This window comes from Notamacropus eugenii, chromosome 1 (genome assembly GCF_028372415.1).
Source record: "Notamacropus eugenii isolate mMacEug1 chromosome 1, mMacEug1.pri_v2, whole genome shotgun sequence".
NCBI lineage: Eukaryota > Metazoa > Chordata > Mammalia > Diprotodontia > Macropodidae > Notamacropus > Notamacropus eugenii.
The window spans coordinates 335,298,167-335,323,910 of record NC_092872.1 but is presented as its reverse complement, the minus strand read 5'-3'; the positions used below and the strand labels follow the sequence as shown (position 1 = coordinate 335,323,910).

Genomic DNA, 25,744 nt, shown 5'->3' with positions numbered 1-25,744 from the left:
TGAATGTTGAAAATTAAAAATAAATTATTTTTTTAAAGAGAGAAAATCTTTACCAACAGGGGAACCAAGGAATGTTTCATGGAGTAAATGGCACTTGAGTTGTTCTTTAAAAGATGGATAAGAATTTAAAATGGCAAAGATGGTGAAAGAAGCTTACAGTGAATAAGTGCTATTTTGGTCCCTAAACAAGAAGACTCACAGACCAAGCTTACAGTCCAGTAGGAGGTTAAGACACAAACACTGATAACTGCATTATAAAATTTCACATGACAAATGCATTAAAGAGGTGCAAGAATAGTATACAATGAGAGATCTGAGGGGACAGAGCTGACCTAGCCCTGCCAACACTTGGAGCTGTCTTGAATGAAGGACAGACAAGTAAAATTTTATGGTAGTAACGGGATAGTAAGGGCCTTAGAGGTCAACTAGTCCAAACTTCTCAATCTACAAACAAAAGGATGGTGACCTAGAGAGATTAAGTGATTCAAGTAATGGGTAGCACACCAGGTTGAACCCAGCCCTCTGTCTCCAAATTCAGCTCTCATTCTACTGTATCACACTACCTCTCCAGGTGACATCCATCTGTCTATATAGCACCATGCATATCACATAAATGAGACAACTCCCAACAACTATATAGTTCACTCTGAAATCTTCAGGCACTAGAGATTCTGCATATAAAGTTTCAGGTCCCTCCTGCTCCCCGTCTTCTAGCCAGCATTTCGATACTCCTTCTTCAGATAGGAGCCCAGGGCCAAGGATATGTGGAATTTCTTTTTGTTACTATTAGCAATTCTGATTTTAAACTTAACAGACAAGATGAGTTTTATGGAATTATCTATCAATTCCAAATACCTATGCATGGGATCCTTGGGATCCTTCCTTCCAAGAATAATCAGGATGGTCTAGGGAGTCTAGACCTCTCAAAGTTCTAGAAATGGAGAGGAAGTCCCGAGTGAGCTAGCAAGTTCTGCTGGAAGAAATAGTCCTAACGTCCCTGAAAGACAGAGGAGCAGCTGTGGCCCACACTCGAGCTTTAAAGGGACAAGAGGTTGAGAAGCTGGCGGGTTACCATACCAACACTCCATTCTCTCATGGAAGTAAACCTAATAGAAAACTTATGAATTGTGTGATTCATAAATAGCAGAGCACATGTGTGCATGGGTTAAAATAGTCCTCAGAATAGCACAAAACACTTAATTAGCTTAATCCATAGAAGGAAGAATCCTTTGGTCCAGTTTCCCACAAAAGTCACAAAAATGTAGGGGACTTTTTCTGGCTTAAATCACCTCACTGTTTCAACTGAATCCGCCTCCAGGGTACTAAAGTACATACTTTCTCCTCTTTAACGGCTTTACCTTGATCCACTCCCACTCTCTCTAGCTTTAAGAGACTCTCTCGTTGGTTGTTGAGATTTCTAGGCACTACAGTGTTGTGGCCCCCAAAGATCCAAAGAAAACACTACGCTCACAGAATGCTAATCACACACTTGTTGCTGCACAAAACTGAGAAACAGGACACAGAGATTTCACTGCACTTTATCCTTCTATTTTACAGTTATAGTCTGAACTGCATTTCATTTGAATACATTCTTTTTTTTTTCTTATTAAATTGTGTATTCCTTGAGGATAGGAGAATTTCTTAATCTCATTTCTATTACCCTCGGTTCAAAGTATAATACTCTACATCGAGCAGTCACTTAATAACGGTTCAATGAATGAACAAAACCTGGGTTGGGAACAAGCAGAAAAGGGAGTGAAAGGAATCCAACATAACACAAGAACAAAACTACCCTCCAGGAAACTGAAGATCCAAGAACTACAGAATGTCTGAGACCATCTATTCAAACCCCTACTGGATCAAGAATTCCTGTGACGACATCTATGACAAGTAGTCATCTAGCCTTAAAAACTTACAATAAGGAGGAAACCACTGCCTCCTAAATCAGCCTATTCCACTTTAAGACAACTCTTTCATCCATTAAACCTAAAATTTAGGGAAGTATTCCTTATAAAAAGCCTAAGCCTGCCTCTAATTTCTTCCCATTTTTCCAAGACTACCCTCGAAGGCCAACCAAAATAAAACTGAGGCTCAAATCCTGGCCCATCTGCATCTGTTGTCTTCATGACATCTCTTCTTGTGGCCAAACATCCCTAGGTCCTTCAGTCAATCCTTGGGTGCTCTTACTCCCAATTCTCACCCATTGCAGGTGTCCCCCTCTGAATAACAATATCCTTGACTGGCAATATCCTCCAGCTGTTAATGAGCTGAGTGACACCACCTTATTGGCATTCTCCCTTGAGGTCCTACCAGCATCATAAAGAGCACCTGTAGCTCCTCGTGGCTCTTTTGTATCCAGGTAAGGGGGGAGGCGGGGAGGAGAAGTGATAGTAACAGCCTTTGGTTTCCTGAACCAACAGTCTCCAGAATGATACCAATACCTTTTAAGCAAAAACTAGTCTAACTTGTATGGAGGGAGGAGTTAAGATATTGCTCCTATCACAGTCTCCAAACCTAATTTTCTCTCTCTAGACCTACTGATGAGGAAGTTAGGTGGAAGCAGCAAAGAGATTTAGGCTCAAATTAAAGAAAACTTCCAAATAATTAGAATCATCCAAAAATGGAAGGAGCTGCTTTTGGGAAGAGGTCAGTTCCCCAGCACTAGAGGTCTTCAAGTACTTGACAGGGATTTGAAAGAGACAGATATGGGCTGGATGGCTTCTGAGGTCTCTTTCAACCTTGATATTCTATGAGAAGAGACAGGTAAGCTAGAAAGACAGCCCAAAGGGTTTGCCTAAAGAAAAAGGCAAAGGGAGAGATAACAAGCCAATCCATCCTTGTCCAGTGAAATTAGGTAGTTGCTATTTCAACTATCTTTACTTTCCTTATCTCAATAAACCATAAAAATAGAAAAAAACTAAACAAAGCAATTAGACCCATATGTAGCTAATCTAGTCAAATCAGGAGGACACAAATCCCACGGGTAGAGGAAGACAGATGATATCTGGGGAACAAAGACAAAGCATTTTTTATGATACTGTAAACTCAAAGGCAAGATGCTAGGTCAGTCATGAAAATAACACACTCCCAATCTAAGAGAAGGCAGGCAGAAAAATCTGACCAGAGAAGGATATCTGGGCTATAGGAAAATATCCTTACTAAACCTGGATAGTAAGGATAAGAGAAAAAACTTATTCTAAAGGAATTTTTAAAGCTCTTTGCAACCCTGGACCCTGCAAAGAAAGGAAAAGCAAGAAAACTAGTAGGACACACTAAAAGCTTACATGAATGCATTTCAGCAAAGCAAAAAACTTGATGCCTTTCCTTTGTTCACAAAAAGCTAAGCCTACATGCTCTCAGACTCTTGTTCATAAGCAAAAAAGAGCACAGACACATCCATCCCATGAAAAGGAAATATATGCTCAATCATGCCCTCCCTTGCTCAAAGGAGAGGGTGTGCTTTATTCAGGGATGGAAGTAAATCTTACATCCACTTCTGCAGGGCTCTTTCCAAAGTCTAAGTTCTGTCTGAGGAACAAGCTCCTTCTGAGCAAGAGAAGAGGTACATTGGCATTCAGAATCTTTAATCCGAAATTGTGGGTAGGTGCTCCAATTATTCTATTATCAGTCCTCAAGCATTTGGCTGGATTGGAAACCAAATTTATGAACAGACCTGCTATACTCATAAAGAATCTTTTCGTGGTGTTTGATTCCAAGGCTCTTCAGAAACATAATGGGAGGGAAGTTTTCAATTTACACAAGCCTTGTTCTCTATAAACATGAAAGGGGGGGGGGGAAAATCAAATCAAGATGATTTCCTAGGGTAGGCAGGAAGAGATTGCAAGACCCAGGGGTGCTGTCCTAACTCCCCTCACCTTTAACTCTTAAATAACTAACATGAAAATAAAAATAGTAGGCCCTGCTGGTGTTCCAAGAAGCTCCAAAGGAACAAGTGTCCTTGGCAAAAGTACATGTGAAATGAGAAATGTACCTCCGCAGTTCATTCATAACCTTGAATGCCTTCCCCATGTGGGCAGGGTTGACTGTAATTGTCCTCTGGTCCTTCTCCTCATCCTCACCTTCCACCAGGGATTGGGAACTTGGCTTGATGCTGTGAAAGGAAACAAAGGAGGAGAAGAGTCATACATGGACCGTTTTCAGTGAAAATCAAAAAGCACAGAACACTAAAGCTCATTGAGAGAGGTCGCAAACTCAATCACAGAAAAAGAAATGAACTTGCACTCAGAGTACCTGGGTTCAAATCCTGACTCTGCCACTTACTACCCACCTATGGGTCCTTGGGAATGTCTCTTAGGCCTTTAAAATGGAGGAGAGATATAGGACAGACCGGACGATGTCCAAGGTCCCTAGCAACTCTAAACTGATGTTCCTATGATCCTATCTACAGGAGAAAGGGCCCCAAAACATGGGATAGAGAGGGGAAAGCCCTATAGTGGAGTCAAAGGACCAAAATCTGAATCCTAGCTCTGTCACACTCTGCTGTAATAAACAAAATGGTGGAGTCAAAGTCAGCAAGGGCTAGGTAAAAATGCTATCTTAGGTCCTTACTAGCTAGGCAACTATGAGCACTCAATCTCAGTTTCCTCATCCATAAAATGGAAGGCTTGGACTAAATTGGGAATTCTTAACCTTTTTGGCATTGTGAATCCCTTTGCAATCTGGTAAAAAAAACTATGGATTCCTTTTTTAGAATTAACAATTTTAAGGAAATACTAAATTTCAATGAGAAGTTAAGTGAAAATTAAGACAATTTTTTTCTCATCCAAGGACTTACTGAAATCATGAGTCCTTGGACCCATGATTAAGAGCTCCTGAATCACATAAGCAGCAAGTGGTAGAGCTGGAATTTGAATCCAGCCCTTTTAACTCCAAACCCAGCATTCATTCATTCAATCATACATCTTGTGCAGAAGATAACAGTTTACTCTCACCCAGGCCCTCAGTTCCCCATACAAGCAACAATCAAATGGGCATTCCCCATCGCTTCTTGGCTTTTTTTTTTTTCATTCAAAAAAGAGAACTGGGCTAGGGGCAAGAGCACATCCTCACCAACTACAGTTAATTCACACTGAGAATAAGCATTGCTTTCATTTATATCCTGACTTATGCTTTTCAAAGTGGTTTTACATCCATGATATCACTTGATCCTCATAACCAACCCATGGGGAAAGAAGGGAAAAAAGATAGGGCCTGTGATCCCCACATTAGAGAGGTGGAAAATGACTTGATGGTTACCTGGGTCAGTGAGTGGCAGAGCCCCAACTGCCCATCACTCTGTGTACTAGGCATATAGTATCAGTTTTCAAAGAATTGGAATACAACAAACCAAAACAAGGCTCAAACCAAATATAAGCTCAACATTAAAATATTCCTGAGCAGAATTTAATTTTTCTTTGACCTTTCTGACCCTCTAGGTTCCACCCGCAGCATGGCACAGTGGAAAGCTGGCCTCTAAATCAGTACCACCTAGGTGGTACTTCTGACAGAGACTTTCTCTGGGTCCCTGGACAACTTCTCAGTGCTGTAAGCAACTAATTCTCTAAATTACAGAGAAGGATCCTTTCCAGGAGTTTCCTTCACTAATCACAGGCCCAGTGCCTCTCCTTCATCCTTCCATAGGCATTAAGGATCCTGATCACCTGTTCCCTTTGCCCAAGATAGTGGAAAACAGTCTATTTGAGCTCTTTCATGTCTGTGCTTTCTGAGGGAGCTGAGGGATAGGTACATAGTAAAAGGAAAACCAGAGCACACCTATCAAAGGACATCACACATACCTGGTGATGCAAAAAATTCATGCCAGAACTATGCTCAAAAAAATTAAGGCATCCAAAACAATACTTAAAAATCACACACAATGACATAATCCTCCCATGATGACATCATAAGTTTGGGGTCTAGAAGGTGGGCATGGGAAAAGGAATATCAGGTTCAGCAAAAGGATGCCCAAACAGTTAATGGCCCTTTGATGTCAGTCTCCACAGATCTGATATTAAGTTGATCAAGAAAGAATGAAAACTGTGAGGGCTCAGATGAGATTAGATAAAGACTAATTTGTGGTGGGCCCAATTGGCATATTTGTGTGATTTCATTTAGTACTTTTTGGTAGTTCAGGACTTGCAATGTGAATTCATTCTTTCTTGATCAACTTTCTGTCATTGTATCCACAGCAGTCATTCTAAGGTTCTGTTCTCAAGCTCTCAATGACACCACAAAAGCCGGTGTCTCAGCAGACAACCCCACCTTCTACTTAACTTAGAAAAATCAAGGCTATTGGTTATGAGTTACCTCACATCCCCCATTCCATACTTCAAAATCTTTCTGCATCGTCATCAGTGCTTTCCACTTTTGCCCCAGTCTCTGAAGAAAAGGCACCCTCTCTTCATTGCCCTCAATAGTTTGTCCTTTCAATCATTCACATTCTCTCCCTCCTCCTTCCACCTTTTTTCCCCTCTCAATTTCAATCTCTCCTTATCTGTTGTTTCTTTTCCTACCTCCTACAAACATGTAAATGACCCTCATTCTTAAAAAAAAAAACTTCAAAGGAGCCTGTCATCCCTTTAAGTTATCGTCCTTTCCATCTGTCACTGATAAAAGAGACACATACATTTCCTAACCATCCATTAATTTCAACCCCTGGCAATCTGACTGAAAATGCTCTCTCAAAGGTTACTAAAGATCTAACTGCTAAATTCAGTGGTTTCTTTCCCATTCCTCATCTTCCTTAACCTCTCTGCAGCTTTTAATGTTTCTGATCACCCTTTTTCTCCCTTGGCTTACACAGAAAGGCTTTCTCCAGGTTATCTCCCTATCCATTTAATCTCTGTTTCTAGATCTTAATTCCAATATTATTACCCATCTCCTAACCACTAAGTGTGGGGTGTCTGTCAAGGTCTTGTCCTGGGCCCTCTTCACTTCTTTGTCTATACACACTTTCTGGTAGAGTCCTTCTGCTCCTATGGGTTCATTTATCACCTCTCTGTGAATGAATCTGAAATCTGTATATCTAGCCCTAATTTCTTCCTTTAACTCCAGTCCTATATCCTCAGTAATGTTCTAACCATCTTCAGCTAGGTGTCTTGACACTGTATCCAACCATATGTCTAAAACAAATGAATCATTTTCTCCCCTTAATCCTACCCTTCCTCCCTGAGCAACAGCATTTAAGTGCTCTGGGCTTGAGTTTCTTCATGTGTAAAGTAAAACAGGTTCCACTGGATAATCTCTCAGATGCACTTTCGCCCCTGGGCCCACCACCCTGAAGAATTTTGGATGATGATGCTCACACTACATGGATGATCAGGGAGTCAATCAACTACAATCCTTCCAGCAAATGGAAGGTCTCCAGGCTTTGCCATTTGCCCTGCCATTCCACCCTTTGGACTTCCAGGTCCCTCTATCTGTATTAGTGCATCCTAAGGATTTCTAAGTCATCCTCATTCCCTCCCCATCACTGAACTCTTTGGATTTCAGTTGTGCAGGTGAACCCTCCTCTATGTGTTATCCCCCCAAGGACAAGAGTAGGAAGTTCTACTAAAAGATTCCTCTGGCCTTATGGTCCCTCCCTTCCACTCTGCATCCCTATTCCAGGCATAAGCTCCATGATGAAGTCCGGGAATGTGACCTAAATGAGGCCCAGAGAGGGGAAATAACTTGCCAGGATTTAAACCCAAATACTCTTGAGTACAGCATTTGTTTCTTTTCTTGTCCTTCCATGATTAACTCAAAAGGGTGGTATTATAGATGCAGACAGTTCAAACATATCCCAGGACTCCCTCATTTTGCAAAGGGTGCAATGGAGGCCCAGAGGGGGAAATGACTTGCCCAGTGTTGCATGGGCTGCTCATGGTTGAGCAGAGAGCATTCCAGGCTTTTACTATCTATTGTTAGCTCCTTGGGACCAAAGATCACGTCTCCAGTTTCCCAATCCAGTCTCTTTTCACTGCTCACTCTGCCTGCTTTATTGCAATAGTTTCTTACCTAACTGGCTTTTCCTGCCTCTAACCTCTTCCCTCCTTCAATGTTTCTTGCACACTGCCACAGACTAATGCTCCAAAAGGCTGTTTTCATCTTGTCATACCCAATCTGGAAAAGCCTTCCTGATTCCTGTGATGGTTTGGATAAGATGCCAATTGGACCCACTACAAATTAGTCATTATCTAATTTCACCTGAGCCCTCAGAGTTTTTATTCTTCCCTGATTAATTTCCTGACATTTTATCCATCAGCAGTCATTCTAAGTTTCTGGTACATTCTAAGTTTAGGTACTGAAGGCCCACCACAATCAGGCTCCAAGCTGTCTTTCTGGCTTTATCTCCTGCCATTCCTAAACTGTCACTCCATCAATAGGTCTATTAACTATCCCCACTTCCATGCTAAGATTTCTTCCTTCACCCACTCCAGACACCTAAAATATTACTTATCCTTCAGGTGGTTCTTCAGTGTCTTCACCTATAAAAAAGGGATGATATTACCTATACTACTTACCTCCCAGGGTTATAAACCATAAAGCGTTATATAAATGTTAGTTATTATTCAAAAGAGTTCAAACGCCACCTCTCCCAAGAAGTCTTTTCTATATTCCCCTTCCCCCTCAACCAATAGTAATATTTAACCCCAAACATCCCATAGCACTTTTTTGGCATTTCAATAAAGTGCCAATAAAATTACATAACATATAATACTGCACATGAAAGTTACCTACATTGGCAATCAACAAACTTTTAATAAGTGCCTGCCACATGCCAGGCACTGTGCTAAGTGCTGGCAATACAAAGAAATAAAAGAGAAACATTGCCCTCAAAGAGTTCATAATCTAACAAGGGAGACAACAAGCAAAAAATATGTTCAAACAAGCTATGAACAGGATAAATACCGAATAATTAAGAGAGAAAAAGCACTAGAGTTAAGATGGATCAGGAAAGGACTCCTTACAAGATGGGGTTTTAGCTGGACTTGAGAAAGTCAGGGAAGCCAGTAAGTGGTGTTACCAGGGTTTTACTGAGCCAGTCTCTAATCTGAGAATGATGAAACAGCAGGTCAGAGACAAAGTGCCAGTAATCAGATACCATTTAATTAATTAGTTTCATTACGAGGAACAGATTTGCAAATTGGGAATTCTCCTGATTAGAATTCCACCTTGCAGAAGTGAAGACAGAGATTACATACATAAATCACAAGTGGGAAGCAAGGGAGGGAAAGCGGATTACAATGGTTCCCAGGACCAGTGTGGTTTCCCAGGACAAACCCATAAACAATTCTGGAGTCCTATGGGAGCAATATTGCTCAAGTCCTTGGGGGTCATTACTTGGTGGGTGACAGGACTGGAGTCCTGGGAGAATAGGTTCTACAATCTTTGATTTGCTTCACTTTAGATAGGCAGGCAGAAGGATACCAGTGATCCTGAGCCTTGTCAAAGTTTGATTGATCAGTTCAATCTGCATTGTGAGCTCTCTCAGAAGAGAGGCAGTTCTGAAAAATCTAATCTATTAGTATATTCATTACACATATATCGATTATTATAGATATGAGGATTCCCTCTACAGTGGAAATGAGAAAGGAGAGTATTCCAGGCTTTTGCCATCTATTGTGAGCTGTCTTGTCTCAATTTGTATATCTCCCCCACAGACAAACATAGAGCTGTACAAGCAGTAAGTATTTAATAAATGTTAGTGGAAAGAATGAATACAGACATTTAGCCATCATGAAAAATTACAATTCATCCAAAGACTCCAGAAACTGTCATTTCTAAACTCTTCCCCTTGTAAACAAGTTCAAGAAAAGGCATCCCTGCAAATCATAGTACCAAATTACATGATGTCCTTTTTCATTCAAATTCCTTGGGAAGAATTTTCTAAATGGATAACACTTCATAAGAGAGGCATTATTATAGAATCACAGAATCTCAGAGCTAGAAGGAATGACAGAAGTCATTCACTCAGTCTACCTAAATAAAAATTCCCTCCACAAAATATCCAGCCTTTGCTTGCAGACTTTCAGTGAAAGGTAACCCATTATCTTCTAAGGCATCCCAAACCACTGTTAGAAAATTCCTTCTTATTAGAGTCTAAATCTCTCTTTCCATCTCTGTCTCTCTCTCTCCAAACTTATTTCTTCTTTCAACCTCGAGTTCAACTGGTGAGTTTCTCATTATCTTGCTCCAAAAAAGGTTTCCATGTTATTTAGCGGATGGTTCCAAACTATGCCACTGAGCATACCACTTATCCCTTTCTAGCTCTAAACTCCTTGAAGGCAGGGAAAGTCTTTCTTTCTTATATTTCTCTGCCCAGCAGTAAGCACAGTCCCTAGAACATAGTAAACATGTAACACATACCTTATCATTCATCTCTTCATTGTTCCTAAATCTGCCCCATGGGCCAAATGAACAAGGAACGTCTCTCAGATACCTCCAACTCTCCATGTATAGAGTGATCCACAAAACTGGCCTTCAAATAATTGAAGATAATGATCATATTCCCCCAAGTTTTATCCACGTAAAACTATCCCCAGTTCCCTCAACCAATGTTTATTGCATAAACTAGATTTTATGGAAGACACCAGTTTAGCTTGAGACATGGTGAAAAGAAAAATGTATAAAGACACAGTTCTCATTATTACAGAAAATGTTAGAAACCAAACTTACATTGGGTATAAATAGGAGAGTCTCTCTCTCCCTTGTGTGAAATCTTGATATATATGCTGCAAATAGAATTTCATCACATGAAAAGCGACAGAAAGGCTGCTTGGAGAATTTATCAATACTTCTGGTACAGAGCAGTGCAGCACTCAAATTTCCAGGCCGTTGGATTTATGAAATACTAAAAAACTGAAGGACAAAGGCCTGTGATCAAGTACTTTTCTACACAGCACACTCCAGGTCAGTTTAACCTAATTCTAGAATTCACAAGGAAACCAAAATGCTGGTATTTGATCCACAATGGTAATATGTCATCAAACAAGAAATTGGCTTTAGAAAACTTAAAAAACAAAAAACAAAAAAAAACCTTTTTATTTGGGCACATTTTAACAATCTGCATTTAGGCAAGCCAAACTCTATTAAATCCTAACCCATAAAAAGCTGGGCATTGAGCAGAAGCAAAGTTTTTTTCTTTATTTGGTTTTGTTTTTTTCCCTTGAAAACTTTTTTGGACAAGTGTTTCCAAAATGAAAAGTTTGGTTTTAATTATCATGGTTGAAATACCTATCAACTTCAGGTAGTAGGGATATTTTGGTTTTTTTTCTTTAAACAAATGGTTCCACCTATAACTTCCAAGGCAAAGTGTTAAAAATGTCTTGAATGTTCATTAATGAGTATAATACGCTTTTTTAAATTAAAAAAACTTTTAAATAAAACACCTCTTTTTGACTTACAAATCCAAAGTAGTACAGTGGGTGCTGCTGAGTCAGAAAAACTAGATTCTATCTCAGATCTGCAATTTACCAACTATGTGACCTTAGTTTGTCACCTAACTTTCCTGTGCCTCAGATCCTTAATTGTTAAATGAGAGAGGTCGGACTAGATGACCCCCTAAGTTCCCTTCCAACTCTAGAGTTATATGTTATCCTATAACTCAGATTCAAATCTTTGCCCTTACTGACACTATGTGACCTTGGACAAGTCACTCTTCAGGTGACTATCTTGACCTCAGTTTCCTAATCTGTAAAATGAGGGGGTTGGTTTAAATGGCCTTTAAGATTCCTTTCTACTCATGTAGAGCCTATATCAGATTGCATGCTATCTTGGGAAGGGGGAGAAAATTTAAAACTTATGGAAGTGAATGTTAAAAACTAAAAATAAACTTAAAAAAAATAAATAAAAATGCTTAAGGAGGGAAAAAAATATTCCTTTCTACTCGAAGTTCTATGATTGATTGTATGATCTTCTTTAGATGTTTGTTAGATGTTTTTCCATGCTAAATATGTACCTGACAGTGAAGATATGACTAAGAGTTCAGAAACCATCACCTTTTTAATGAGTATCATCAGATTCACGGAGATGCCATCAAACCTTAGGCTTAAAGTTTCCTGGATCAAATATGAAAAAAGGCAAACTCCTCCTTCCTTCAAGGCTCCATCTTCCTATGGGAAGTCTTTCCTGACGCCCCTCGTCATCAATATTTCTTCCTTGCACAAATAAACTAGTATCTGCTTAATCTGCATTAGTATGCCCTCCTCCCAATGGAATGTTAACTTGTTAAGGTCAGGGATTATATTTTATTTTGTCTTTGTACACCCAAAACTTAGCACAGTGTCGTTCACACAGCAGGTACTTCATAAATGTGCTATGACTGGAATCTTACAAGGGTAGGCCCTGGCTTACTTTAACTCCCTTCCTCCCCAATCTTTCATCCTTTCCACACACTTCTCAGACTCAGCTTCAATACACTATTGATACATGCTAGACTACATAGCTACCATTGCCTAGGGCATTCTATCTCCTATCGTAGTCACGTAATGTGTGTTGGTTATCTCAGTACTCACTTTAGACCCAGCACAGTGACCCCATACAAGAAGTCCCCAAGCGAAACTCTGAAAAAGAAAGAGGAGAAGGAGGTACAGGAAAAAATACTACTAACCTAGGGTACATTTTACAATTAAAGCCCCAGTTCAAATTCCAGACAAAAGGAATCAGGTAATAGGCAAAGCAGGGTGTAAAGAAAAATGACAGGCCATATCCCCCACATTATCATGTATTTCTTCCAAAGCTGCTCTTTCCTAGAAACCTGGAAAATTGGGAACATAAGCCTGCATTCTTTCCACCTGATCACATGTCTGATGTAGATAACTGCAAATGAGTTAGAAACAAGCAAGGCCTGCTGCACTAAATGCTTAAATAAGCACTTACAACTCTCCAGATACACACACATACTCTATAGCTAGGGAAGTGGTCACCATGGTATCTGAGAGCCCTTCCATTCGGGCTGGTCAATTTCCATTTTCTTTTGTGAAGCAGAAAACATATTCACTTAGCTCCACCTTCTGAAGTCACTCTATTTAGTATAAACAATAAGGAATATTTCACACAGGATTAGAATATTGAAAAAAATGGAAGCTGAGCATGGTAGGAGCTCAGACCTCAGATAAATTACATGCTTTTCTTATGATTCTGGTCTGGCTAAAGGCAATTTGAAGGAGTCAAAGGACCCAAGTTCAAATCTTGGTTCACTTGGTTCACTTACTACTTGTGTGACCTTCGGCAAATTATTTAACTTCTCTGTCATTTAGTTCCTGCATCTGTAAAATGGCAAGGGGAAAGGGGAGACTCTCATTTTCCATATGGTAAGGCTAGTAAGATGTTAAATAGCTATTAAGGTCCAACTTCCAACTCTAGAGCTATGGCTCTGTGATTTCCTGAATGAGTGAATGCATGCTTGTATTAAGCATTTACTATATGGCAAGCATTGTCCTAAATGCTGGGGGTACAGATACAAAAGCATATCACTCCTGGCCATTAAGGAATGGAAGAAACACACACAGGGGAGTAGTGACCAGTGAATGGAGTTCTGGTCTGGGAAGTCTCACAGAAAGTGAATGATAAGGCAGTCAAATTAACAAAACTTTTCCAGAGGCAGTGGTAGTGCTGATTGATTACACTTCTCAGAGAAAAACGTGGGAAACAAAAACAGGAGGGAAAATGGGGAGGGTGGGTACAGAGGAAGGGTGGAAAATAATCTGGGTGAAAAATGTGTCTATTTGGTCCCAGGAAATGCAGAATGGTGCAGTTGAACACCTCCCAGACAGGATATCCACAGGTCCATCATGGAGAGTGGGGCAGCAGAAGGCAGGAAGAGCATAAAGTAGTCTAGGTAAAGATCATAAAGATTTGCTGACAGCTTAAGATCTCACTGTAGGATAATATGTGGAGTAGTATATCAAGTGCTGGTGAGACCCAGAGGTAGAAGCATGACATAGAGGATTGCCATGCTAGCCTAGGAGTCAGAAACATCTAGGATGGGTCCTAAACCCATCTCATATTTATTGCCCATGTGACAATAGGCAAATCACTAAATCTCTCTAAATGTCAGTTTCCTTATCTGTAAAATGGAAATCTCACAGTACAGTGGTAAGAGGCAAATGAAATAATATAAATAAATTGCTTTGTAAACATTAAAGGGAAATGTAAATATGGGCTGTCATTAAGAGATCTGAACTGAAGAAATGTAGGGAGGTGGGAAAGAGAAGAGGGAATTATAGGGAGCAGGAGTAAGCTCTGATAGATTTAATCGGACCTTCAGAGCAGGGGGATATTACATTCCTCTCTTATAGCACAGTTGACTAACATGACTGAGTCTTGAGAAGGCAGTCAATTCACTCCAAATCCCTGAAGCAGAGAATGAACAGAGAAAAACTGAGAGTAGAAGGATGGAGAAGAAGCCCATCAAAATACAAATTATTCTTGGGGCATTAAGGAGTATTACATTAAAAAACTTTGAATTTTTATTTTTAAATTTTAAAAAAAATTTAACTATTTTTTTAAACTACCAAAGAAAGGCTCATAAATGGTCTTTTTTTTTTTTCACATGCAGAAAATGAGAATTAATGAAGACAGGAAGGTGCTCAGGAAAGTGCACAGGATTTGGAGTTGGAGGACCTGAGTTTAAATAAATCCTGGCTTTGTGAGTATTGTAGATATTGCCTCACCTCAGTTTCCTCTTCTGTAAAATGAATGGGCTGGATACCACTAACCCTAGCCTCTGATTCTAAATACACTACAGAAAAGAGGGGGAGCAAAATCAGTTGGTACAGTATGCAAAGCCCAGTGGAAAAGGGGGGACTAGAGGTGGACTTTGAAAAGTGGGTGTTACTTGAGTGGTGGGAGAAGGGTGAGCATTCCAAGTGAATCAGGCATAAAGATAGTAAACAATGAGGTTATATTCTGGGATAATAAGAACAGAGAGAGTGGAGAGCACATACTAGATTTGTTGTTGTTGAGTTTCAGTCATGTCCAACTCTTTGTGACCCCATTCTTGGTAAAGATCCTGGAGGGGTTTGCCCATTTCCTTCTCCACCTCATTTTACAGATAAGGAAACTGAGGCAAACAGGGTTAAGTAACTTGTCCCGGGTCACATAGCTGGTGTCTGAGGCCAGACTTGAATTCAGTAAGATGAATCTTCCTAACTCCTAGGTTGCAATGGGAAATAAGGCTCCAAGCATATGGTGGGAGAATTTTGACTTGAAGTAGGAAGCTAAGAGTTATTCAAGCCTAGGAAACTGACAGGTTGAATTTCTCTCCCCAACTCAGCCTCTCATGAAAGTACTTATGAACTGGGGGATGTCCAAAAGGCAGTCTGGGGATCAGTAGGCCTTGGATATACAGGCTCCTAAATAACCAATGATTAATGGAGTCAAGGATTGAAGAAATCCTAAACTTAAAGGGAGGTGGGGACAGGGAGGGGAGGAAAGCTAGGGAAAACAACTAGATCATGAACTCCTGGGGAAGGAGGATGGGGGTGGGAAGGGCTCCCCTTCTTTAGATTTCTCATAGTTTCCCAATAACTCATGCCAACATTTATCACCTTTGGTGATTAATTAGTTAATTGATTACTCCATCAACCAGCAGTTAGGAAGTATCAGTAAAGAGGTAGAGTGGAAAGAGTGTTGACTCTAGAATCAGAAGGCCAAGATTCAAATCTTACCTTTGATGATTACTTAGCTGTGTGATTTTGGACAAGCCATTTAACCTGAGGCCTCAGTTTCCTCCACTAAAATGAAGGGCCCCCAAGGTTACTTCCAGTTCTAAATCTATCATCCTAACCATGTGCCAGGCACTGTACTTGTCACTGGGATATAAGAAACGGTACCAGCTCTTAAGGAATTTTCATTCTATCAAGGGAAATAATGAGTACTCCTTTAAGTACATACAGGATAAACATAAAGTCAGTCCCTTACCTAACACTCTCAAAGAGGCAATGTGTTATAGGAGCTAGAGGACATAATATGGAGTTAGGAAGACCTGGGTGAATCACACTCCAGACCCTTAACTGTATGATCCCCTGGTGAAATCACTTCCTCTTTCTGAGATTTCGTTCCCCCATCTGTAAAGGAAAGATTAACAACAACACTTACTTCCCAAAGTTGCTGTGAGATTCAAATGAGATAATGTATGTGAAATGCCCTATACACCTGAAAGAGATGTACAAATATACTAATATTATTATTATTCCTTCTGCCCCCAGACCTAGTAGACAATTCCAGTCCCTGAGCATCACTTTCTACTTTCCAAGAGGCTGACCTCTGCCTGTCCTAATCAGCCTACCTCTGCAACTTTACCCACACATAGAGGCCCCGCCTCATCCTCAACCATGTCTTTCCATCTCTTAAGATCTGTTTCTGGCTGCTGGTAGCAGGGTTCCTACCAGACTGAAAGAAAATGTTTAAAGAGCAGAATTCCATTTACCCCCACACACACCCCCCACCAGTTTGGGAAAATAATTCTCCAAAACTGTGGCTCCCTGAAAACCTTTAACAACAGGTCCTTTGGAGAGAAGTCAACATAGAGCGACCATTGCCAAAGGAGTGGGAAAACACAAGATTTGAGACATCAATCTTTGATGGACGCTGCCTTCCCATGCAATGAAAATTAATCTCTGACTTGTATTTCATATTCTGGGCAAGATCTGGATTCTTCTCTGTTACGATGACACCAATAAAATAGACTGTCCAATGGGGGCCTCTTCAGACACAATACCAGAGACACAGCAATGAAACAAGCTTACCACCACTGGGAGACCCTAGTGACAACGCTATGCTATGGAGAAAACTGTGCAGCTTGGGATTCCCACAGAGCTACAGGAGTTGGGGCGGGGGGAGCCCATGGCCTGTGAAGTTCTCCCAGAGACTCCCCTTTGATTGTAGACGACTCAGGCCTATTATCATTTTATTGGGTTTTTATTGACCAGATAACAACATCCCTCTGGAGTGTCATTCTTTCGCACTCAGTCCACCAACTCACTATTCCTTCCAAGAGCTACACCTTGGGCTCTTCTGGGAGACTTCTTCAAAACCCCCCAATGTCTTTGATAGCTTACGTAAGTGAAACTTCAAAAGGCCACCAAGCTGCTATTCCCCCACCACCACCACCACCAAAAAAACCATACTTGAGAGATGTTTTGGCCTTCCCGCTGACACATCCACACCTAAGTTACATACGGTCACTTGCAAACACAATCTGTTCTCCATCATGAGCTTTTAAAATACGAAACTGCGGTCCGATCCCAAGTCGGAGGGATTATTTTTCTCTCCTTCCACCGCCAGTGTACACAGGGCACCGGGCGCCTGGGCACGCACCAACCCCAGGTGGGGCACGAGCCTTACATGCCGGCCTCGGGTGTGCTCTCACTAGCAATTCAAAGACATGAAACACTCACGCTGTGTGTGTGTGTGTGTGTGTGTGTGTGTGTGTGTGGGTGTGTGTGTGTGTGTGTGGGTGGGTGGGTGTGTGTTCTAAGCCTTCCCCACCGTGACATCTGGAACGCGACCCTGGACGCCTGATCGCAAACCAACTCAGAGCCTGGGAAAGGAAATGTCTCCTTGGATGAGCTCGGCTTAGGTGACCCGTCATCGCCGCAGCCCGAGCCCGCTTCTGCTGCCAGCAAGCCCATCGCCCTCGCACGCTCCGGGCCGGCTGTGGGTGAGGTCGTTCGCGCCGTCGGTCCGTCCGTCAGCCTGGGCCAGAATCTAGAGCGCAGGAGGGACTGGGGGGAAACTCGGGTTTGCGGCAGTGCTTCCCCGGATCGGGCTTGGGCTGGCCGGTGCGATTCTAGCCCATCCGCAGCCGCCTTCCCCAGTGTAAATACAAAGCAGACAGACTGCAGTGCACACCCGCGCACACGCACACACTCGCACACACACCCGCAAGTACACGTACCTCTCCCCCTCCATGGTGCACAGCTCCCCGGCGGCGGGACTCCAGCTCAGAGCCCGGCTCCCAGCCCCGCTCTCAGCTCCTCTCCGCCCGCGGTGCCCAGGCAGCCAGTGGGGAGAGAGAGAGAGAGAGGAGGGAAGTCCGGGTTGGAAGAGGATCGAATCAGGGACAGTGATTCAGCATGGCTGCAATCGGACCTCCTCCCTCCAGCCTTCCTCCCTTTCTCCTCTGGCTCTCTCCAGCAGCTAGCACTGCAGAACCGCCAGCGGCGGCGGCAGGAGCAGTAGAAAATGTCTTACCCAGAGCTCCCTGCAGCCCTTTCAGCAGCTAAAAGCGGCAGCCCACTCCTCCCCCTTCTCCCCCCCACCTCCCCGGGCTCGCTACTTGGTCTCCTAGGAACCGAGGCTCCAGCTGAACCATGTGCACGGCCATCTCTCCAGCTGCTCCTGCATCTGCATCTGCACTGCGAGGGCATCCCCGAAGCTCCCGCAGGCCACCCATTTGCTCTCTGGAGGAGCCCAGAGGCAGCAAGGCTGCGGACATTCATGCGGTCTACCCCAGCCCAGAGATATCTCGCTCCACCCATCTCTTCTCTCGTTTGACCAAACAGTACGAAAAGGAGACCCTTCAGCTGCATGCGACGAAAGTGACTGCGGGGGGGTGGGTGGGAGAGGATGTCATAAGGTGAGAGGAAAGAGGAAGGTAGGAAAGCTCACAGGTAAGGTTAAGGTATTGCCTTCTCCCCTCCTGGTCTCCTGAGCGGTTTCTAAAATAACTGAGGATGTTTTGAGGTCGAGGATGACATACGAGGGGCGACATGAAAGTCACTATAAGCAAAACAGACAATAAAATTAATAACGCCGAGGAGTATTATCACAATAAACTCTGATCGAATATTTTGCAAATACCTGAAACAATGAACTTCAATATAATGAAAAGAGCTGGAAACCTCCTTGAAGGGTAATGCACTGAACTTTGACCCCTACTGTGTTCTATTAAATTTACTGCTACTCTGTGCTCCCGTCAAACCCACCCCAAGCACTTCCCAACCGCCCTTGTCTTTGCTCATGTCCTGGAATATCCTCTCCTCTCTCTCATCACTATCTAAATTCTGTATCACTCAAATCCTACCTCCTTCATGTTACCTCCTTGATGCCCTCTCACTCCCAAGCTGGAACCGTTACCTCCTCATTTACTGCCTAGTCCTACTACTCTAGCTGTCTTTTCAATCAAGTATGCCTTCTCACCTCAACTACAAATTCCTGGAGAGCAGGGAAATACCTATCTTTGCCTTTCCCTCATAATTCCCTACATAGGAGGCATTATTGACAAATAGATGGAACCCCAGAAATAAGAATGGCAACATGTTGGAACAGTAAGGGACCTTGGAGATCATCTAATCCAATATCTTCATTTTACAGATGAAGAAAATGAGGTCAGAGAGGTTGTAACCAAACCAGTGTTATTTGTCAAGTTAGTGGCAGAGAAAGACTTGGTCTCTTTCAGTTTCATTTTTGTGGGACTCTAAGGCTGGGGGCTGTCTCTAGTATCACTCTGTTTCTAATGCACCATGTGGCACTAGTCAAGTTACTTTTCTCTGTTTCCTGTCAGTTTCCTCAAGACTACATACACCAAAATCTGTTTCTGCTGAACTCTACAACATTTCTGCCAACTACCATACTGTCACCCTCTACAGAGAGTGTCCAGAGAGAAACTATAGAAGATGCACAAAAATTAAAATAATGAATGGGGGAGGAACAAGAAGGTTTGATTAAGGGAGGCTGAGTTAAGGGGTGGGGTAATATAGGTCTACCTGCTTCATCAACATTCTTTCTAAATAAATATTCCTATTTAATCAAACTTGTGTGCCTTTATTTTATGATATAAATAATAATAAGTTAGTACTTCAAGAATACAGGCTTTCATCTGTGTGGATATTCCATTTCTTAGTAGCTATTTAATAAGTTTCAGTGCCCAAGAAATTAATTACCTGATGGTCAACCCTCTTGTGATTAGCCTCTCTAAATTTAGCCAGGCAAGCCCTCTAACAAAACATACACAGTTCATCCCCACACTTATACTGAATGTCTATATATGGCTTGCCTTCCACTCAAGAATCCATATTACCATTCAGCATCATCATGATGGAACTTTATGGTTTATTAGTAATCTTGTGAGCTATAGATAAGGAAATTGAGACTCAAGGCCATACAACTAGTAAATGTAGGCCCTGAGACTTAAAGCCCAGTAATCTGATTCCAACTTCAGGAAACCTTTCCTCATCTTACACAACCTCTAACTGAGCAATTGAACAGAACAGAAACATACAAATAACTTCCATTACACACTACAAGGCTGACATCATCCTTCTTTCACCTCACACACAAAAAAAAACCCACTTGTTTTTCTCTGCCTCCTCATCCCTTTTTCTTCCTCTTTTTTTTCTAATCACCCTGATGGCTCTTCCCCAGATGTTTCCTCTTCACTAACAAAACATAAACAAAGAAATCTGATCCCAAGGTGTCATCATCCACCAGGAGGGTAATAGTATAGAAAAGCAAAAGAAGCATTCACTGGGTTTCACTTTTGTAATGCCCTATTCATGACTTCACCATTCAGAAAAGAAAGAGCAAGAGTCAGCAAAGCAGTGAACAACACATGAAGAGGATAAACACAGGAAGAATTTATGGAATGATCACCCAAAGATTCCCAAAATCGTGTTTGTGAAATAAGGGTCAGTATAGGAGAGAAAGTTACATAGCGATTTAGAAGGGTCGTGGATTTAGAACTGTGTGTGTCCATTCTTCATTGCTGAAGCCCATGCCATCAGAGAAATGATGACATGACTTGCACTTGACTTTGTTTTGAGTGAGAGAGGGCTGTGCAGGTCACCAGCCTGACTTCTCCTCCAGAGTCATCTGAATTCAATGACCAAATATGCATCAGGATGATTGGAGATGACCCAGGATGAGGCAATTGGGGCTAAGTGACTTGCCCAAGGTCACACAGCTAGTGAGTGTCAAGTGTCTGAGGTGAGATTTGAACTCAAGTCCTCTTGACTTCTGCACTGGTGGTCTATCCACTGCACCACCTAGCTGCCCAGATTTAGAACTGAATGAGACCTTGGTTGGTTGTTGTCCTTCATTTTTGAAGAGGACCAAAATGATATCACCATGATAAAGTGGGGTGATATCTTTTGATTCGTGCATAAGTTGGATTTAAGTGAGGCAGAGTTGCACAAAGTCGTCAGTCTCACTCTCTCCTCCACTGTCATCATAGTCCAGTGGCAGGACAGAGTCAAGACAAATGGCGATGACTCAGGACACAGAGGATGATCTCGGCGTTTTCAGTGTCTACCAAGCTCTAAGGGCTCTACATTGCTGCTTCAGTTGCCTTCATGGCTGTTGGAACAGATTGTTCTCATCCACCCATTCCACCAGAGGAAGTCTTCACATGCTTGGGTCACATACCCCCCTAACTCACCAATGGGTTTGAGACTCCTTGGTTACTCTTAACCTGGTTTGGCCTTTCTGCTGAAATGGTTTACCTGAGTGTGGTCCCTGCGTATGCTGCAGCTTCTTGGAACCACAGGTGAGAGCTGGGTGGAACAGGTGAACACTAAAGGTGGAAAGAGCCCTGAAAAGGGCTTGGCAGCCAACACACCAAAGGTTCTGGTCCTCCGTGAACATACCCTACACCCCTGAGACCTTAGGAGCTAATCCAATCCCCTCTTTTTACAGATGAGGCAACTGGGATCCAGAAAGGTTGAATGATTTACCCAAGGTGACACAGGTAAGTGAAGAAAAGTGATAGCACTCAGACTCGGGTCCTTGATTCCAAATCCATTGCTTTTACATTATACCATGCTGCCTTGGATTAACCCTGGGAATTCTCTTACCATCCTTCAAAACATTCCTCAAACACTTAAGATCAAACAATGCTTATCACCAAAGTAACTGGTAGAATAAAATACATTGCCTCCTATGCGTATAGCACTGTATACTTTTCAAAGCTCTTTCATGTACCTTTCTTTATTTGCTCATGTGCAATGAGGTTAACTGACTAGCCCAAGAAAATAGCAACAGTAATAACTCATGTGTATATAGTATTTTAAGGTCTGCAATATACTTTAAATAGTTTTCTCATTTGATCCTTAAAATGACTCTGTCAGTGAGTTATTATCATCCATATTTTATGGATGATGAAACTGAACCTGAGAGAAGTTAGTGCTTTGCCTAAGGTAACACTATTGGTAAGCATCTGAGGTGGGATTCAAACCTAGGTCCACCTGACTCCAAGCCTGATCCACTACTTCACACAGTTTCATCATCCAGCCAATCAGAGGTGGAAGCAGAATTAGAATTTGGGTCTCCTGGTTCCTAGTCTTGCATCCCATGCTTCACTGACAACATAAAGCTTACCTGGGACCACATATTTCATTTTTTATTCACATTCTCCTTGGGCCCATGCATTTGCTACTTGTGAATCCAGATTAATTTTACTGAGTATAATAGGGTAAGACAACCTGCCACATTTTAAATTGTTTAAAATTTATTTTTTCAGTTAACAAATTAACAAACAGTTAAATCTGTCTATCCCTCTGCCCCATTCCCACTGAGTGATTGATTGATTAAGCCCCTAATTCAGATAGTCTGGCAAAACAAATACCCACATTAGTCATATCTGAAAAATTCCATCTCCTTGACTCTTTATAGATTTTAAATTCATCACCTCTCTGTCAGGAGGTGATAGCACATTTGAAATTGAAGAAAAGGAAGAATCAAAGAGAGAAATTCACCCAAATCTACTCAGTCAGCTATGAAAGGCTAAGTAGGAAGAGAAAAAGTTAATCCCACAGATAAGTTTGCTTTACAAGAGCCCAGAAACTGAGTAGATGTCTAAAAGAATCATAAAGAGTCTCTTATCACCCTGACCCCTTTATGGTGATTGTCCTCAGTCCCCCAGATACCCCATGCTGATTGCTGCCCAATGATATGCCAAAACACAGAGAAGTGACTCATTCATACCTCTCAGACTCTGCAGTCAAGGGAGTGCCTGAGCAAGGTGGGCCCACTGGAGAAGGCCTATAAATATAGTGGTACTGGTCCTCTATTGGTCCTCTGCTATCTCTTCTCTCTAACCGCCAAAACACACTCCTCCATTTCCTCCAGATATCTCTCCTACTCCCTAATTTTTTATAATCCATGCATTAACAGTCTCTCAAATATATCCCCTTATCCTTCATTTTACATTAGGCATCCATGCCAATTCAATTCAACATGCATTTATTAAGCTACTACTGTGTGCCAGGCACTGTGTTTGGTAATAGGGATGAAAATTCTTTTATTTAAAATTTATTATAAAAATAAAATTAAAAATAATAAAATATAAAATAAAAATGTATTTATTTTTAGTTTACAACATTAAATTCTACAAGCTTTTGAGTTCCAGATTTTCTGCCCCTTCCTCTCTTTCCCCTTCATGCCCTCCCCAGGGCAATATGCAATCTGATATAGGATCTACATATACATTCACATTATCATATTTTCACATTAGTCATGTTGCAAAGAAGAATTAGAACCAATGGAATGAATTACAAGAAAGAAGAAACAAAACAAAAAAGACAGAGCAAATAATCTGCTTCAATCTGCATTCAGACTCCATAATGCTTTTCTCTGCATGTGGAGAGCATTTTCCATCATGAGTCTTTTGGAGTTGTCTTAGAACTTTGCATTGCTGAGAAGAGCCAAGTCTATCAAAGTTAGTCATCCAACAACGTACTGTTGCTGTGTACAGTGTTCTCCTGGTTCTACTCCCCTCACTCAGCATCAGTTCATATAAGTCTTTCCAGCTTTTTCTGAAGTTCACCTGCTCATTATTTCTTATTGCTTAATAGAATTCCATTACATTCACTTATAAAAAATTTTTTTAAAAAGGAAATAAACAGTCTCTATCCTCAAGAAACATATTTTATTGAATAACAGCTCTCATTTGTACAGTGTTTCAAGGTTTACAAAGCCCTGTACATAATTCTCATTTGGTCAAACCAGTAATAGCTTCCACCATCTTGACTGCAAGTGGTTTATGCCCCAGATTAAGAAAAAAATCCTTGACTAAAATATTTTTTTTAATTTACATTTGTTTTTACAAGGCACTTTACCCCCTATTCCCTTCACATATTCTCTTTGTTCAAAATCATAATGCCAGACTGAAACTCTAGCTCTCTCTTGAGAGTTAAATTCTAAATAAGAAGCAAAGTCAAACAGCTCCCACTCAGTGATAGCTTGCACTATGTCAGGTCCACTCATGGGTTTCTCAACCTGATTCATTCAAATCCTTTGTAGGTTACTACTATCATCAAAGATGATAACAATCACCCATGATGAAAGAAGACCTTTATCCCTACTTGTGCATTGAGAGGACCATAAAATAGAGTCAGTTTAAACAGCATAATACAAACAGTACTGAAATCTGATCCTTTATAATTATGCTTTTCTGGCAAATTAGACTGTGCTTGATAGTCAGAAGATCATGGATCTAGAACTGGAAAAGACTTCAGAGACCATCTAGCCTAAGCCTCTTTACAGATGGGACTGAAGCCCCAGAAAGGTGGCATAACTTGCCCAGGTCACACAGGTAATAAGCATCAGAAGGATTTTGAACGCAGGCTTTCTGATTCAAGAACCAGTTATCTTTCCAGTTTATCAGCCCAGATAATTTTTCAAAATATATTGCAGTGTTTAAAAAGAGAAAGGAAGCTGGTCATGAAAGACACAAGAAGCTTCTCTTACTGAATATATCCCATCTAATTCAGGAATAGGCCCTAACTTCTCCTAAGAGTCTTCCAGAGTACAATTCCAGAAATATGAATTTTCTACCAACAGGGAATGAGTGACCAAGAATCTAGAAACTTTTTCTAGTAGCCTGATATCCTAAAGGATTTGATCTCTTGCATCTTCAACCTTACCCTATCTACTGACTTCTTCTGAATGGTCTGAAAATATGTTTAAGTCTTTATCATACTGATGAAGTGTTAACAAGCCGCTGTTTAGGACTTCTGAGAACATTTCCCTTTGGAAAGTATTGATGAACCTCTCTTGTAAGACATCCTGGAGAAGGACTAAGGACATCTCCTGATTAAATCTCAATGACTGGAGCTGACCCAGTGGCTCACATTGGTGTGGGACAGAAATGAATTAGAAGAGCCACCCCTTTAGGTTGGTCTCCAAAGGGAGCTGTTAGAATCTTTTGTTCCTTTTTCCCCTTTTGTCTTCTGTTTTCTGGGAAAATCTTAAGAGAATCTCAGGTTTAGGAGTATTAGGGCTGGGAAGTGGGGTGGGTAGGAGCTGGGTAGCCAGTATTCCTCTAAGAGGTGATAAGGGTGCCTTGGGGCAGATTCTGATAGCAGAAGAAGGCATGCTTTCATTCATATAGCTGGAGAGAAGAGTTCCTAGACACTGAGCTCTCTGCCCCAGCCTCAAAGGGGTAATGGTAATTCTCAACCAGGTGGCAACTGTATGTGTGGGAAGCAGATGGTCTGAACTCCAGCTCCCTGGATTGTGGAGGGTGGTGTCAAGAAGTTGTGGACAATGTTGAGTTCTGGAACCCCAGTCTCCTAGTTTGAATCTGGCTTTCTATAGAAAGAAGGGGGTTTCCTTGGATAGCAATAGCTTCTAGAGTTGTTCTGATTAATGATTCCCAGTTTGTTTCTCTTCTAAAGGGAGTCTAAATTACCAGGTTAAGAGTCTGAAGAGTCTTAAGACCCTGTGGATCTTATTGGAGAGATCAGAGAATTATACCAATTTTTTTAAGAGTTATTGTGAAGCCTTAACGTATTAAGCATTATTTATGGGCTATGAAATC

At 41.5% G+C, this 25,744-nt stretch overlaps 1 protein-coding gene across 7 annotated transcripts in view; it reads right to left on the bottom strand.

The window, feature by feature from the left end:
• The window catches only part of KLHL3 (kelch like family member 3), a 256,443-nt gene that overhangs the window by 163,821 nt on the left and 66,878 nt on the right, over window positions 1-25,744 (bottom strand). For 4 of the 7 annotated variants that reach the window (XR_011971826.1, XR_011971827.1, XM_072629834.1 and 1 more), the window contains exons 1-2: window positions 17,885-18,174; window positions 3,992-4,111 (exon numbers count right to left, since the gene is read on the bottom strand). Coding sequence is in view for 5 of the 7 variants with exons in the window: in XM_072629834.1 (XP_072485935.1) it covers window positions 3,992-4,111; window positions 17,885-17,898 (134 nt within the window). In the remaining 2 variants the exon portion in view is untranslated. Of the gene's footprint in view, window positions 1-3,991; window positions 4,112-17,884; window positions 18,176-25,744 lie in introns of those variants that run through there. The other 3 variants (XM_072629836.1, XM_072629835.1, XM_072629840.1) reach the window with 3 other exon arrangements.